Genomic DNA, 15,741 nt, shown 5'->3' on the forward strand with positions numbered 1-15,741 from the left:
TATTGCAACAACTAGCCAGTACCGGTGTTCAACTGCTACTGTGCGAATCATGGAGAGGCTTGAACTGATCTTCACCTCCAACCATTCCGTCATACAGCTGCCCTTTCTCCATCTGAGAGCTGGATTCGGCATTGTGTGAGGCTCGTGATTCTACGCCCGTTTACGATCAAATCCAATCAGGCATGCTGCGAAACTTGCAGACAGCATCAAAGAGAATCCTCCTAGAATGTTTTAATTGTATATGGTAGACAGAACATTTTCCCGGCTCATGGAGGGAGGCAACTTTATTACCTCTCCTTAAACCAGGAAAGGACTGAATGCGTCCCAGTAGTTACAGTAGCATCGCCTGAATGAACTGTATAGTAAAGACATAAGCGCAATGGTCAACCGTCGACTCGTCTGGCTATTAGAGACCAGACAGCGCCTTAGCTGATCTCACATCAATGTTGACGCATGAGATGTCGATCCACAGTAAACCATCTGATCCTGCTAGAGGTAGCTATTCAGCAGGCTTTCCTATGTGAACAGCTTTGATAGAAAGTTGTTTCTCGGATAGCTAGACAACATTCAAGCAATCTTATTGATGGAGTTTATTACAATAAATTAAATTGGCAATACTTAACTTTGCGTTTTCACAAACAGGTGTCTCAAGCAATTGGCGACATGCAAATAGTCAATGTCCTTTGGTATATACAATTTCCATGCAAGCAAGACATAAGTCATGAGTAAAGAGTTAGGATGACGGCTCATCTTATAGTGTGGCACTTCGAGTGTGGTGGAGGCTATTCTTTTTCCCTTTATTGAATTTCGATTCCCCCCAAAGGGGGCGATCTGGCAGCAGCTTAGTACGCTGCTCCCCAGCCTACAAAAGTTTTAAACTAGACAAAGAAGGCAATAAACAGTAAAAGCAGGCGATAAAAACGGTGACTTAAATTGTGAAATGGCGGAAAATTGTGGAAGATAAAACATAAAACAAATGGGCGATGCTAATAAAATACACAGGAAGCAGACAGGTAAAATAGTAGACAAACAATTAAAAAAACATTGCGACAGTCTGGTTTCTGTTCGCAAGAGATATATAAATCACACCCAAAGACAGTATGATTTCTGTTCACAACACTTCAGAAAAGATACACAACACTGAACACTCACTTAAAACACTGCACTAAAAAGTTGGCACAAAGATGTAACACCACAGCCAAGGGCAGATGGGGAGGGGGGGGGGACCTGGACAAATGAAGGGAAAAAAGGGGGAACGAGAGGAAAAACGAAGTGGGGGGGGGGGGGGGGAAAGAGCTGACGGAGGGAGTGGACTCATAAGGGGGAGGGGACAAGGAAGAAGCGAGAGGGGACAGGTTGAGGAGGGGAGTGCAAAAGGACTCAGGGGAGAGAAGGGAGGCAGAGAGAGGGTAGGTGGGGAGAGGGAGTCTGGGAAAAGGACAGAGGAAGGGAGGGGGAGGTGAGGATCAGAGTTGATAGGAGGGATAAATGGAGGGAGAGAGGGCATCATCTGGGAGGGGAAGTCGATAGAAGCCACCTTGGGAAAGGAGATGAAGGATGTAGAGTTGGTGGGTAAGGGGGGGGGGGACACAACGGTAGAGGCACGGCAGAAGGCATGTGTTGGAGAGGAGAGAAGCAACCAGGGGATGAGAGGGATCAAGGCGGCAGGAGGTGTAGAGGATGCAGATATGTTCGAGGAAAGTCGAGGCTATGCGGAGCGTCGCTTATATTCTCTTCGTGTAGAGGCCGCTCCTGTCGTGGTGTGGTCCTAGTCAGCGTACCACTGGCTGACACCTTCTCACAGCCTTCTCTGCTGCATCGTTCAGGCCGACGTGCAGGAGCTTGATGTTAGCCGGAACAGCTTTAGTGGCTACCTACCCATGTTCACAGGTCTTTCTTATCTAAACACCTGTTTAGATACCGAGTTGGTGGTGTGTTGACAAATAATTCTGGACAGGAGAATGTCGACAATTCGCAGTGTTTTGTTCCTCCTCCAACACTGCAGCAGCGACTCGTCAGTTACAACTTACAGTAAACAAGTTAGAGGAGTGGAAATCCGGTTTGTATTTTATTTTATTTTGCAGACAAGTGTGTGTGTGTTAAATTAAATCTTTTTCGTCGTATTTTTCAAAATCAAATGCTTCTGAGCCCTATGGGACTTAACTTCTGAGGTCATCAGTCCCCTAGAACTTAGAACTACTTAAACCTAACTAACCTAAGGACATCACACACATCCATGTCCGAGGCAGGATTTGAACCTGCGACTGTAGCGGTTACGTGGTTCCAGACTGTAGCGCCTAGAACTGCTCGGCCACTCAGGCCGGCGTCGTATTTTTAATTTACTTCACTTGCATATGAAGGATACCAGTCCACATTTTAAAATTGCAATAAGGTTTCTGGACCTCACTTTATATTCTATCTGGCAACAACACACAAAGGATCGAAGGCTAGAACCCAGAAAGCACTAAATATCTAAGAGCACCTTAGCCACTGGTCTTGAGGAGTTGGCAGCGTGCATATGCACCAATTTTAAAAGGCTTTCATGCGATCGAAACTAGACTATAGATGCACAGTGTACGAACCAGCGAAACCTTCTTACCAGAAGATCACTGACATCGTCCACGATGAGGAGATCAGGATGCCACAGGCGCTTACACGATCAGCCCCATTCCAAGTCTCTGTGCTGCTGCTGCTGCTGGGGAGCCGCCATCCATCATCCATTGGCAACTCGTCTTGTTGCGTCAAGCGTATAAGAGCCTCACTGTTGCCAATTCACCAGGAAACCATTGTGGGGACTGAGGCTCGGTGGCAAGGATTTTGTTTCCTTATTTTTTTATTTTTGTACAATACTAGGAGAGAGTCTAGTGAATGTGGCGGAGAACTTAACGTTTTGACTACATAATCATGTAGGACCGATTAATTAAATACGTATTTAGGTAAACCAAAAAAAGATGTTTCCTCAAACCTTGCAACTATGCCAACTAATCCCATGTGTGGGGGTAAAAATTGTAGAGGGTGAGAAATGCTTGACTACAACAACCCTGTTAAAGTGGATGCAGGTCACAAGAAGCATGTTGAAGTGGATGCAGGTAACATTAATTATGAAGACCTGGCGAAGCCTGCACAGGTCAGAGAAGCGTGGAGAGCTGCATCGCACCAGTCTTTGGAAAGAAGATCGCAACAACGCCGACAGCAAAATTTTCGAAGTATTTGCAGTCTGGCATAGCCTTTTAGTTGGTCTTCAATTTTGTGAGACTATTTCCTTCTTCGACGGTGCTGGAAGAAATTCGGTAAGGCGGGGAGCAGCGTGTCCTGTTGGGTGTGTGCAGTTTGGTTTGAGTCCAAACAGCGAACAAAGAAATGTACATCCGACACTTGATAAAACAACTAGCGATATAATGTTAATTTCGTTTAAAGAAGAAAGAAGTTACAACTCAACGGCAATCCCAAGAACTAACCGTCAATTTCTCCATGAAAAACGGAAAAAAAGTTTTTATTTTTATTTATTTTTTCTCTGAGGAGGCTAAAGCCTGTGTCACACAGAGCAAGTTCCGTCGTGCATTTGTTTCATGGTGCACATGTCTCTTGGCTAGCAGGCAGCAAATATGGCTGGCCCTCCGTTCCAAAAGTTTCCTTGGAATTTGGTGTGCTGCAAGTTTTTGGGTCGCAAAATGTTTCACGTGCAGATGTTCGTTAGAATAACTAGCAGTTCTCTCAATTCATAAGAATTACTCTTCCCTGTCTGCATCAGCAACAGCAATAATGCTTTCTTCCCTTCAGTGTGGAGACATCTGCTGTAACTGAAACGCACCTTGAGGTTATGTCCAGCCGAGCACCTCCCTAACATGGCTGAGTTTAAGACGAGGCTCTATCTCCCAGGCTGTGGCATCAGGCATCGTCAAGGCTACTGACTGGCCAGTGCACGTAACATTCAAGAGAACGCTACAAGGTATATGGCACCGGGGCTATCACGGAAAACATGCGAAGCTCCCTGCAGGCAAGCAGGCTAGCAGTCATTCTCGGGAGCCATTATACGATGAAACAAGTAAATTTACAACAGGTCTTATTCCATATGATATGTGATTAATAAACTTATACTAGAACTGATATGTGATTACATTTTCACGCAATTTTGGGGCGTAGATCCTGAGAAATCATTACCCAGAACAACCATCTCTGGCCATAATAACGGCCTTGATACGCCTGGGCATTGAGTCAAACAGAGCTTGGATGGCGTGTACAGGTACAGCTGCCCATGCAGCTTCAACACGATACCACAGTTCATCACGAGTAGTGACTGGCGTATTGTGACGAGCCAGTGGCTCGGCCACCGTTGACCAGACGTTTTCAATTGGTGAGAGATCTGAAGAGTGTGCTGGCCAGGGCAGCAGTCGAACATTTTCTGTATTCAGACAGGCCTGTACAGGACCTTCAACTTGCGGTCGTGTATTATCCTGTCGAAATGTAGGGTTTCGCAGGGATCAAATGAAGGATAGAGCCACATCTGAATTGTAACGTCCACTGTTCAAAGTGCCGTCAATGAGAACAAGATGTGACCGAGACGTGTAACCAATGGCACCCCATACCACCACGCTGGGTGATACGCCAGTATGGCGATGACGAATACGCGGTTCCAATGTGCGTTCACCGCAATGTCGCCAAACACGGATGCGACCATCATGATGCTGTAAACAGAACCTGGATTCATCCGAAAAAATGACGTTTTGCCATTTGTGTACCCAGGTTCGTCGTTGAGTACACCATCGCAGGCGCTCCTGCCTGTGATGCAGCGTTAAGGGTAACCGCAATCATGGTCTCCGAGCTGATAGTCCATGCTGCTGCAAACGTCGTCGACTGTTCGTGCAGATGGTCGTTGTCTTGCAAACGTCCCCATCTGTTGACTCAGGGATCGAGACGTGGCTGCACGATACGTTACAGCCATGCGGATAAGATGTCTGTCATCTCGACTGCTAGTGATACGAGGCCGTTGGGATCCAGCACGGCGTTCCGTATTACCCTCCTGAACCCAACGATTCCATATTCTGGTAACAGTCATTGGATCTCGACCCACGCGACCAGCAATGTCGCTATATTATAAACCGCAATCGCGATAGGCTACAATCCGACCTTTATCAAAGTCGGAAACGTAATGGTACGCATTTCCCCTGTTTACACGAGGCATCACCACAACGTTTCACCAGGCAACGCCGGCCAACTGCTGTTTGTGTATGAGAAATCGGTTGGAAACTTTCCTCATGTCAGCACGTTGTAGGTGTCGCCACCGGCGCCAACCTTGTGTGAATGCTCTGAAAAGCTAATCATTTGTATATCACAGCATCTTCTTCCTGTCGGATAACTTTCGCGTCTGTAGCACGTCATCTTCGTGGTGTAGCAATTTTAATGGCCAGTTGTGTATTGTATTGGTAGGTTGCCGATTAGTCCCCGTCGAGCGCCGCAAAGCCAAAATTACTATTCAATGGTGTTTTCTCGCTGCAGATCCAAGAGTATGCCCTGCAGAAGAAGAAGCTGCCAACTGACTGGGCGCTGGGTAAGAAGGGCACCCCGACCACAGACGCAAATGACGCTCTGGCGACCAGGAAGCTGCTGCCCCTCGGGGGCTTGACAACGGGCTACAAGGGCTACGGGCTCGCCGCAGCCGTCGATATACTTACTTCTGTGCTTGCAGGTAAAGTGTTTCCTCTTCTGCTGCAGCCCTGACTAGTGCCTGTGTGTGGAAACATTTGAGAAAGTATCGCCGCAGTGGCAGAATTTACGTTGCTGAGTTTTCAGTCATCAGGCCTAAAGCTTGCTTTGGTGCAGTACTCTGGCCGTGCCTTTTGCGAGCCGTGTTCTTCATTTCAGCAAACGCTCTGTATCCTACATCATTAATGAAATGCCTTATGCACTCACATACTCATGTACTACTCCCAAGTTTCTGTCCTTCCACCATCTTTTAACTTCAGTTTTCAGTAAAGATGGAATCATAATATGTGCATATCCATTCACTCTGATTCTTTGTGTTCTTTTACTAGGCATTTTTTCATTGGTTTGTCACAGTACATTGTTATTCCTAACTCGATCAATTCATCCGATTTCAAGCAGTCCCCTGTGACTCCAAAATTCCAAACTCTTGCAATTGTTTCATTTCTCCGGAATGGACACAGCAGAGTGTGTACTGATTTTAAACATCCTGGCAGATTAAAACTTTGTGCCGCGACTCGAACCTCGGACCTTTGCCTTTCGGAGGTGGCTATTGTATCAGTTATCCAACTAAGCAAGATTCATACACCACCTTCACAGCCTTACTTCCACCAGGCCATCTTCTACTCTCTAAGCTTCACAATTCTCCTCCTTACCTTGTGGGACTAGCACTCCTGGAACAAGTGATACTTTGAAGATATGGCTTAGTCACAGCTTTTCTTAGAGATGTGTTAGTCCTGCAAGACTTTCAGTGAAGTTTGGAAGCTAGGAGATGAGGTAACTGCGGAAACAAAACTGCGATGGCGGGTCGTTAGTCGAGCTTGGAGAAGTCACTTGGTAGGTACCTGAACGGCAAAGGTCCCAGGTTCGAGTACCGATCCGTCACTCCCAACTATTCACGCTTGACACTCGCACAGACCTGTGCTCCAACCATGACTTTCAATAAATTAGGGTTTAATCTTTCATGATGAGTTTTGCGCCACCTTTAATGCTCTGTTTCGAATGAAAAGATATCGACATAAAGTTCGTCGTAGCTGAAATTCTCTTAGTACCCTTTAGACTCCAGCGAACAGCAGACTATCCAGCTTAACCTCCTGCTTTTGGATCGAAAAGGAAACAGATGTCCAAGGCGCTAGGGAATCAATAGGAACGAGCAAGCTGACAATACAACAAGCAACGCCTGTGAAGGACGGGTTATACGCGAGCGTGCTATTCCATTATAAGAAAAGAAAACTCATGCTCATGTGAGAGAACGCTTGGTTCATGGGAGTAGACAACAAGCTACGACAGATTTTACTACAAGGTAATGGTACTTTTCATTTCAGCCACACAGATGGAAAGAAGTGGCTGAGGGTATGGCGCTGCTCTATGTCGCATATCATCTCGTACGGGGAGAAGAGGAACCGGTTTGTTGATAAGAGACAGCTACGGCGAGTTGTTTTACTATCTTAAGTAATGTTGATAACGTTACTCGAATAACGGTTAACAATCAAGGAGCACTGCTTCAATTAATGAAATAAAATTTTATTAGACTTTAACTTTAAGTATTACACGCCAAGTAAAATACTACATTTAAAGTAACATGTATACCTACGACAAGCACACGGACATTTTTAGATAATCAAAGAAGGATTAGTTTCATGAACTTTTTCGAAAATGTATGTTAAACAGACATTTGTAAACCAATTGCCAGTAACTGTACGTCCATCACGCAATGGTGTAATAACAATAGGCCCATTTTAGAAAAACAGCACTGAAAATTCCACGGAGTTTTTTAGGCTTAGGTTATGTTCGAAAGACCCATTGAGCTGGTTTACTGTTCTTTTCAGGATCATAACACTGAACTCAAGATTCATCACCAGTAACGATACTCCAGGCCAAATTTGAAGTGCCACCTTGGAATTGTTCCAGAGGTTTTCTGCACCAATCAGACCGTTGTTGCTTCTGATTGAGACATAGTACACGTGGATTCCGTCGACGACAAAGTTTTCTCGGATACAACTATTGATGTAAAATGTTTTGGATTTGACTCATACCAGTGCCCAATGTCGCCTGCATAAATTCGTATGACGTCCGTCGATATCCTTCAAGCGGCAATATTTTCATCAGTACGAGCAGTTTCTGGGCGTCCTTAACGGAAATCATCACTAAACAAGTCGATTTCTTTTGAATTCGCTGTGTAAATTACAATTTGTTGCTTTAGATGGGGCTTCTTCGCCAAATGTATTTCTAAGCCGATCTTCACACAGTTTAGGTGTTACTGACGATTTAAAATCATAGAAAATCATCTTCTGTACATTACATCTGCATATTTTCATTTAATAATGTCATATGGAATAATGTTCTGGCGTAACTCTTCTTTAAGAAAGTAAAATCTTCATTTCTCAAAAACTTTCTGTAAGAATAATACACTGAAGGGCCAAAGAAACTGGTGCACCTGCCTAATATCGCGTAGGGTCCCCGCGAGCACGTAAAAGTGCGCAACACGACGTGGTATGGACTCGACTAATTTCTGAAGAAGTGCCGTAAGAAACTGACACCATGAATCTTGCGGGGTGTCCATAAATCCGAAAGAGCTCGATGGGATGGAGGTCTCTTCTGAAGAGCACGTTGCAAGGCAGCCCAGATACGAATAATATTCATGTCTGGGGAGTTTGGTGGCTAATGGAAGTGTTTAACCTCAGAAGAGTGTTCCTGGAGCCACTCTGTAGCAATTCTTGACGTGTGGGGTGTCGCATTTTCCTGCTAGAATTGTGCAAGTCCGTCGGAATGCACAATAGACATGAATAGATGTAGATGATCAGACAGGCTGCTTACGTACGTGTCACCTGTCATAGCCGTATCTAGACGCATCGGGGGTCCCATGTAACTCCAACTGCACACGACCCACACCGTTACAGAACCTCCACCAGCTTGAGCAGTCCCCTGCTGTCATGCAGAGTCATGGATTCATCAGGTTGTCTCCTTAGCCGTACATGTCCATCCCCCCTATAGAATTTGATACGAGACTCGTTCGACCAGGCAACATGTTTCAGTCATCAACAGACGTGGCGTAAAGCTTTGTGTCGTACAGTCATCATGGGTACACGAGTGGGCCTTCTGCTCCGAAAGCTTATATCGATGATGATGTTTTGTTGAATGGTTCGCACGCTGAGACTTGCTGATGGCCCAGAACTGAAATCTGCAACAATTTGTGGAAGGGTTGCACTTCTGTCACGTTGAACGATTCTCCTCAGTCGTTGTTCGTCCCGTTCTTGCAGGATCTGGTACAGACGTGAAATAGTCGTACGGGAAAATCCCCACTTCATCGCTACCCCGGATATGCTGTGTCCCATCGCTTGTGCACCGACTATAAAACCACGTTCAAACTCACTTTAATTTTGATAACCTGTCATTGTAGCAGCAGTAACCGATCTAACAACTGCGCCAGACACTTTCTGTCTAATATAGGCGCTGTCGCAGCGTCGAATGTTGTCTGTTTATATATGTCTGTATTTGAATTCGCATGCCGTTACCAGTTTCTTTGGCGCTTCAGTGTATATGGTGCTGACCCACAGTCTTCTTGTAGACTTTAGTTTAAGACGCTGGGTATTCTGACTACCGCTTCACAGAACATTTATCTCATGAAGTTTGTTGTAAATAACCCATTGCAGTTCAAAGGGAACAATGATATTCGTAATAAATAAGCGTAAATGACGTGTGAGTAGGGCCTCCCGTCGGGTAGACGGTTCGCCGTGTGAAAGTCTTTCGGTTTGGAGCCACTTTGGTGACTCGCACGTCGATGGGGATGAAATGATGATTAGAACAACACAACACCCACTCCCTGAGCGTTGAAAATCACCGACCCAGCCGGGAATCGAACCAGGGCCCTTAGGATTGACGTTCCGTCTCGCTGACCACTCAGCTATGGGGGCGGACACATTCGTAATTATAATAGAGAAGGAAAAATGTCATTTATTGCTGCACACTAAGTTTGTCTTTAGCACAAAAATGGATGTACAACGTTGCAAGTAAACTTTTTGATAACTCTACCCAGTGATATAAAATGTCTGACAGACAGCAAGATAAAATTTGAAGACAGACTGAAAATGTCTCCCCTTGACAACTTACTCCGCAGAACAATTTCTGTTATTCCAATGTGTGAAAGGTGGTGCGTATGAATTACTCACTCACAGCTATACATTTCAAAAAATTTATCTTATAAATATTCAGCATATAACTTTATTTGCAATCTAATTTGCGATGTGAATGTAGAATGAGTTGTTCCATATCATTACGATTTATCGTACAAATGAACCATGAAACTCGAAACTAACCAACCATCTAACTAACTATGCGACTATCGCTGAACCCGGAATCCAGGATCGACTGCAGGTTGCCAACCTAACAGCATCCAGTAACCTGAGGATAGTACACTGCTAAAAATAAAAAATAAAAATGAAATGACTTTGGGCGTCTGCCATACTCCATTGCGCAATAATTAAAGACTGGATAGCTTTCACAAATTAAGTACACAACTAAATAACATTACATCCTCTATCGTTTGCCGGCCGCTGTGGTCGAGCGGTTCTAGGCGCTTCAGTCCGGAACCGCGCTGCTGCTACGGTCTCAGGTTCGAATCCTACCTTGGGCACGGATGTGTGTGATGTCCTTAGGTTAGATAGGTTTAAGTAGTTCTAAGTCTAGGGGACTGATGACCTCAGATGTTAAGTCCCATAGTGCTTATAGCCATTTGAATCTCTATCATTTAAGTAAAAAAAAAAAAACTGAAATGTCCGACATGTGTTAGAAACAAAGTGGAAACAATCATTCATCCCGTCATCTTGAGTGCATTTCACTGGAATTTGAGAGATTCAATAACGTGCACGCCCTCTGCGAGCGTTTATCGCTGCCTCACATCTACGTGACATGCTCCGTATGAGCCTATGGGCCGGCCAGAGTGGTCGAGCGGTTCTAGGCGCTTCAGTCTGGAACCGCGCGACCGCTACGGTCGCAGATTCGAATCCTGCCTGTGGAATGGATGTGTGTGATGTCCTTAGGTTAGTTAGGTTTAAGTAGTTCTAAGTTGTAGGGGACTGATGACCTCAGAAGTTAAGTCCCATAGTGCTCAGAGCCATTTGAACCATTTGAGCCTATGGAGGTCACCCTGTAGCATCCGTTCTCATTCTTCAATGAGAGCCCGTGAGAGTTACTGGAGAAATAGGACGACCACGAACAAGTCTGTCAAGCGTGTCCCACATACGCACGATGGGGCTTAGTTCGGGACTATTCGCAGGCCAATCCGTTCCTTCTATTTCCACGCTGTGTCAACACATCCATGCTGACTCCCGTCGCATTGGCCCTAGCACTAGATGGGATTCTGGACCACCACCGCATGCAGTAGTCACAACATGGTCTAACAGGATCCGTTCGATGTACTGCCTGGCGTTATGGCGACTATGGACAACGATAAGATCCGTATGGCTGTCAACACTGGTGCCTCCCGACGATATCACAAAGCCTTGGAAATCTGTCGATCTGTTGGACAACTTTTGGCAGGTGCCGCTCACCACGATATCCGCAAACAAACACAACCATCACCTGGCCTCAGAGGGGACTCGTTTCGCCAGAGACGAAGTTTCCAGTTGACGAGGGAACGTCAGAACTGAGGCGAGCTATAAGATGTTGTTGTGCCAAGAGGGGTACCCAGTCAGAAAGTCTGGGTCGTAAGAACCTGTTCATTACAGTCTGATCGGACACAGCGGTTCCAGTGGCCCGTCTGAGATTGTCTTGCAGTGCTCTGACGGTATTAGTACGACGCTGCAATGCAGAGATGGCCTGATATCGATCTTCACGTGGGGTTGTAATACGTCGGTGACCTTGACCAACTCGCCTTGTGTACTGACCTGTCTCCCTGCAGCGTGCCCACAACGTATTGACAACACGTGAAGAGGCATTGGTATTTGCAGCAACACGACCGGAAGTCCATTCTTTAATGGTCAAACAGACCGCTCTTGCAACTTGCACTGCATTAAAAGGTCGCATTACATGTGCTTTGTTGAATACAACGTCCACAAATGACAACTACCATCTGTGGACCCCACTGGAAAACACTGCGGACACCAGTTCTCACTTCCTTCTGAGGGGTCACCTGACTAGAGATGGGTCGTTCGCGAACTAACGGGTCCAAAGGAACGGTTCATCAGGATTAGAGGAACGAGCGATGAGCGAATTCTAAGGAACGGTCGTTCATAGTTCACTTCGGTCCCGGCTTTCTACGTATAGTTCCCGGGAACGGGAAACGATCGGTCTCTTTCCGCAACGGCACGTCGGCTGGTCTCGTTCCAGCCTCGGTCCCGTTCCCATCTGTCACGGTCTCGCTCGGCCGGACTCGTCCTTCTTCGCGTGGCCACTCGTCGCAGTTCTGCCGACTGCTCATAGTTCAGTATGGAGTTGTTATTCGTTTCGTTCACTGCGCACGCCCATTCTAGATCTGTTTCGTACCTTTTTTGAACTCTGAACTTCTGTTTCTTTTCGTATTCTATTCAGTGTCCATGACTGGCAATTAAAATGTATATATAATTACGCAAAATTGTATAAAATTACGTGATATGTACTATAATACATCTTTTCAGGTAACTAAACGGCGTATCAGCTTACTTCACTATTTCGATAAACAGCAAAAGAAATACGTGTAAAAAGGCAAGATATTTTTTATTACACATGCAAAGGAAGTCGGCACGGCACACATGATTGGCCATTTTCCGACTTTGTTTGATCCAAGGTAAAAGAGCATGTTAATTGGTATAGAGGGTAGACCGACTTAACAACCGAATGGAACCGGTGTTCCATAATCGAGTGTCTGGAGTCACATTTTGTAAAGAAAATATGATAACTTCTACAATATAAGTTCAGTGGTACAGGATGGCGCACGAATAATCGGCCCTGAATACTAGACTGCTCATTGTCGCCTACCAATCGTCATCTATTATTTCGAAGTTCTTGTTGGCATTCGCTTACTTGTTATTTCTTCACTGCCTAATTATTACATATTTTTCTGCTCGTAGCGGTCAACAAATCCTGCGTAATTGGCTAGCAGTCTGCACTCGGGACCGGTTTTTCGTGCGCCACCTTATATTATTTCACTGCGATCAGCCACATAACGCTACAGTTGGCTAAACGATAGGTTTTGCAGAAACACGAAAATTACAAGTGTGTGAGAATTCCGTTATGGATAAAAACTCTGTACTCCAGGACGGAGGCAAGTGTTCCCTCTTGGCGCCTTCCATCTTCACCTATGCTACGAATTTTCAATTTTTCATACGAATGAACGAGTTTGCCCATTTCTACACCTGTCAGTGCAATGCACAACATAGCCAACAGATGCTGAATAATTTTAATTCTTGCCTACACTGAAAGCGAGGATCTCAGGCCATGCAATGAGGCCGTAGGTACCGCTTGTATCAAAATAGGTTTAACATACCGGACGTTACTATACGTGTTCACATAATTGTTTTGAACAGTGTATTATTGTATAACACACTTCAGAAGATATGGAGTCATAAACTTCGAGGTGCGTTAAAAATCTAGCTTTTGCTTAAAATGGAGCGTGAATTACCCAGACTACATTCATCCTGTGTTACCCAGGGAGGTGGCGCAGTGGTTATCACACGGGATGACGACGGTTCTAATCCCCGTCCGGCAATCCTCATTTAATTCTCCGTGATTTCCCTAAATCGCTTCAAGTAAATGCCGAGATGGTTCCTGTGAAAGGGCACGGCCGACTTCCTTCCCCATTCTTCCCCAGTCCGATGGGACCGATGACGTCGCTGTTTGGTCCCCTCTCTCCGATCAACCAACCAACCAACCATCCTGTGTTTCATAATTTGAGCACTTTCAAACATCTTTAAGCATATTTCGAACCTTTTTTACGCTTTTTCTCGCTTGCATACTTCATGTTAAATATTTATCACATTAACCCACTTGTAAATCAATCAGACGATCGAAGCTCTCTTAGACATGAGAGTTCGATACTTCAACTAACTAGGGGCTTAGTGATACCTCAGAAACGTCCTCTAAAGAAGTTAATTTTTCGGGTCATACAAAATGATAATTGACGGAGTATTAGAGCAAATTGAACAAACTACACCGCAGTCAAGTCGCAAAACATTATTAGAAAGCTGTTGTCAAATATAAATAAATTTCTTTTGTTTTTTGAACCATGCCACTCTAAAAATTTTGAATGTCTTCCTCGTACTAGTAAATATTCTACAGGCCCCGCACAACCTTAAGGTAACTTGCTTGAGAATTTGCTTCAAAAAATCAATTTTTTGTTTTTCGTCTAAAAAAATGGCTCTAACAAGGGAACCTCCCGAAGAAGTTGTGTGGAACTATGAAAAAATAAGCAAAATATACAAACTGAGTAGTCCATGCGGAAGATAGGCAACATCAAGCATAGTCAAAGCTCAAGAGCGCCGTGGTCCCGTGGTTAGCGTGAGCAACTGCGGAACGAGAGGTCCTTGGTTTAAGTCTTCTCTCGAGTGACAGTTTAATTTTTCATTTTCAGACAATTATCAAAGTTCAAGCACTCACGCGTAATCAACTTCGCTCTCCAAAATTCCAGGACATGTTCAGATCTGCTTGAACATATGTAGGATTTGACGGTCTACACACGGAAAAATTTGAAAACGTTAAAAACATATGTTTTGAAGAGCACAGGAAAAACTTTGAAACTGTTGCATTCATTTGTTGCAGTTTATGTGACAAACTCTCACGTCTTCATCACTTTTTTGGGAGTGATTATAACATTCACAAGAAAACCTAAATCGGGCAAGGTAGAAGAAACTTCCTACCCATTCGCCAAGTGTACAAGTTAGGTGGGTCCACAACATATTCCTGTCATGTGAAGCACATGCCGTCACCAGTGTCGTATAGAATATATCAGACGTGTTTTCCTGTGGAGGAATCGGTTGACCTATGACCTTGCGATCAAATGTTTTCGGTTCTCATTGGAGAGGCACGTCCTTTCGTCTACTAATCGCTCGGTTTTGCCGTGCGGTCGCAAAACACAGACGCTAAACTTATTACAGTGAACAGAGACGTCAATGAACGAGCGGACAGATCATAACTTTGCGAAAATAAAAAAAAGTTAACTTTTAACTCGAGGGAAGACTTGAACCAACGACCTCTCGTTCCGCAGCTGCTCACGCTAACCACGGGACCACGGCGCTCCTCACTTCTCACTTTCCTTGACGTTGCCTATCTTGCGCATGGACTATTCAGTTTGTATATTTTGCTTATTTTTTTCATAGTTCCACACAACTTCTTCCTGTTTTCTCGATTGGTCTGTGTTCAGTTTCTCAAGGCCTGTCCACTGTGCCAACTTATAACTAAATCTGAGGGGGGTACGATGGGGAGGTTCCCTTGTAAGCACTATGAGACTTAACATCTGAGATCATCAGTCCCCTAGAACTTAGAACTACTTAAACCTATGCTACAGTCACACGTTAGAATCCTGCCTCGGGCATGGATGTGTGTGATGTCCTTAGGTTAGTTAGGTTTAATTAGTTCTAAGTTCTAGGGGACTGATGACCACAGGTGTTAAGTCCCATAGTGCTCAGAGCCATTTGAACTTAAACCTAACTAACCTAAGGACATTACACACATCCCTGCCCGAGGCAGGAATCGAACCTGCGTCCGTAGCAGCAGCGCGGTCCCGGACTGAAGCTCCTAGAAACGCTCGTCCACAGCGGACGGCCGTCTTAAATCGATATTTAGAGTTTTTTGAACAAAATGGTGGTTAAAAGACCTGAAATGGACATCAGGAAGGTGTTTAAAAATGAACTTAAATATCTTTCAGTGTGCGTCGACACCCATGTTACCGCTGCTTTAGCATGTCAGTGTTGTCATTAGACTTCTGTTTGAGAAACACATACTGTACAACAGATTATTAAGTTGACAGCCCTTTTACAAGATACGCTTTGCGATGCTCTTACGTTACCTCGTATACATTTGGTTTTCGAGCATTGTTTTTCTTAAAACTTTTCTGTAGATTGAGTTGGT

General features: G+C 44.8%; 1 protein-coding gene across 1 annotated transcript in view; it reads left to right on the plus strand.

Moving 5' to 3' along the window:
• The window catches only part of LOC126484861 (ureidoglycolate dehydrogenase (NAD(+))-like), a 99,014-nt gene that overhangs the window by 59,377 nt on the left and 23,896 nt on the right, over positions 1-15,741 (plus strand). The window contains exon 6 of the mRNA XM_050108456.1: positions 5,497-5,686. Coding sequence (XP_049964413.1) covers positions 5,497-5,686 — 190 coding nt within the window. The remainder of the gene's footprint in view (positions 1-5,496; positions 5,687-15,741) is intronic.

Source organism: Schistocerca serialis, chromosome 6, assembly GCF_023864345.2.
Source record: "Schistocerca serialis cubense isolate TAMUIC-IGC-003099 chromosome 6, iqSchSeri2.2, whole genome shotgun sequence".
Classification (NCBI taxonomy): domain Eukaryota; kingdom Metazoa; phylum Arthropoda; class Insecta; order Orthoptera; family Acrididae; genus Schistocerca; species Schistocerca serialis.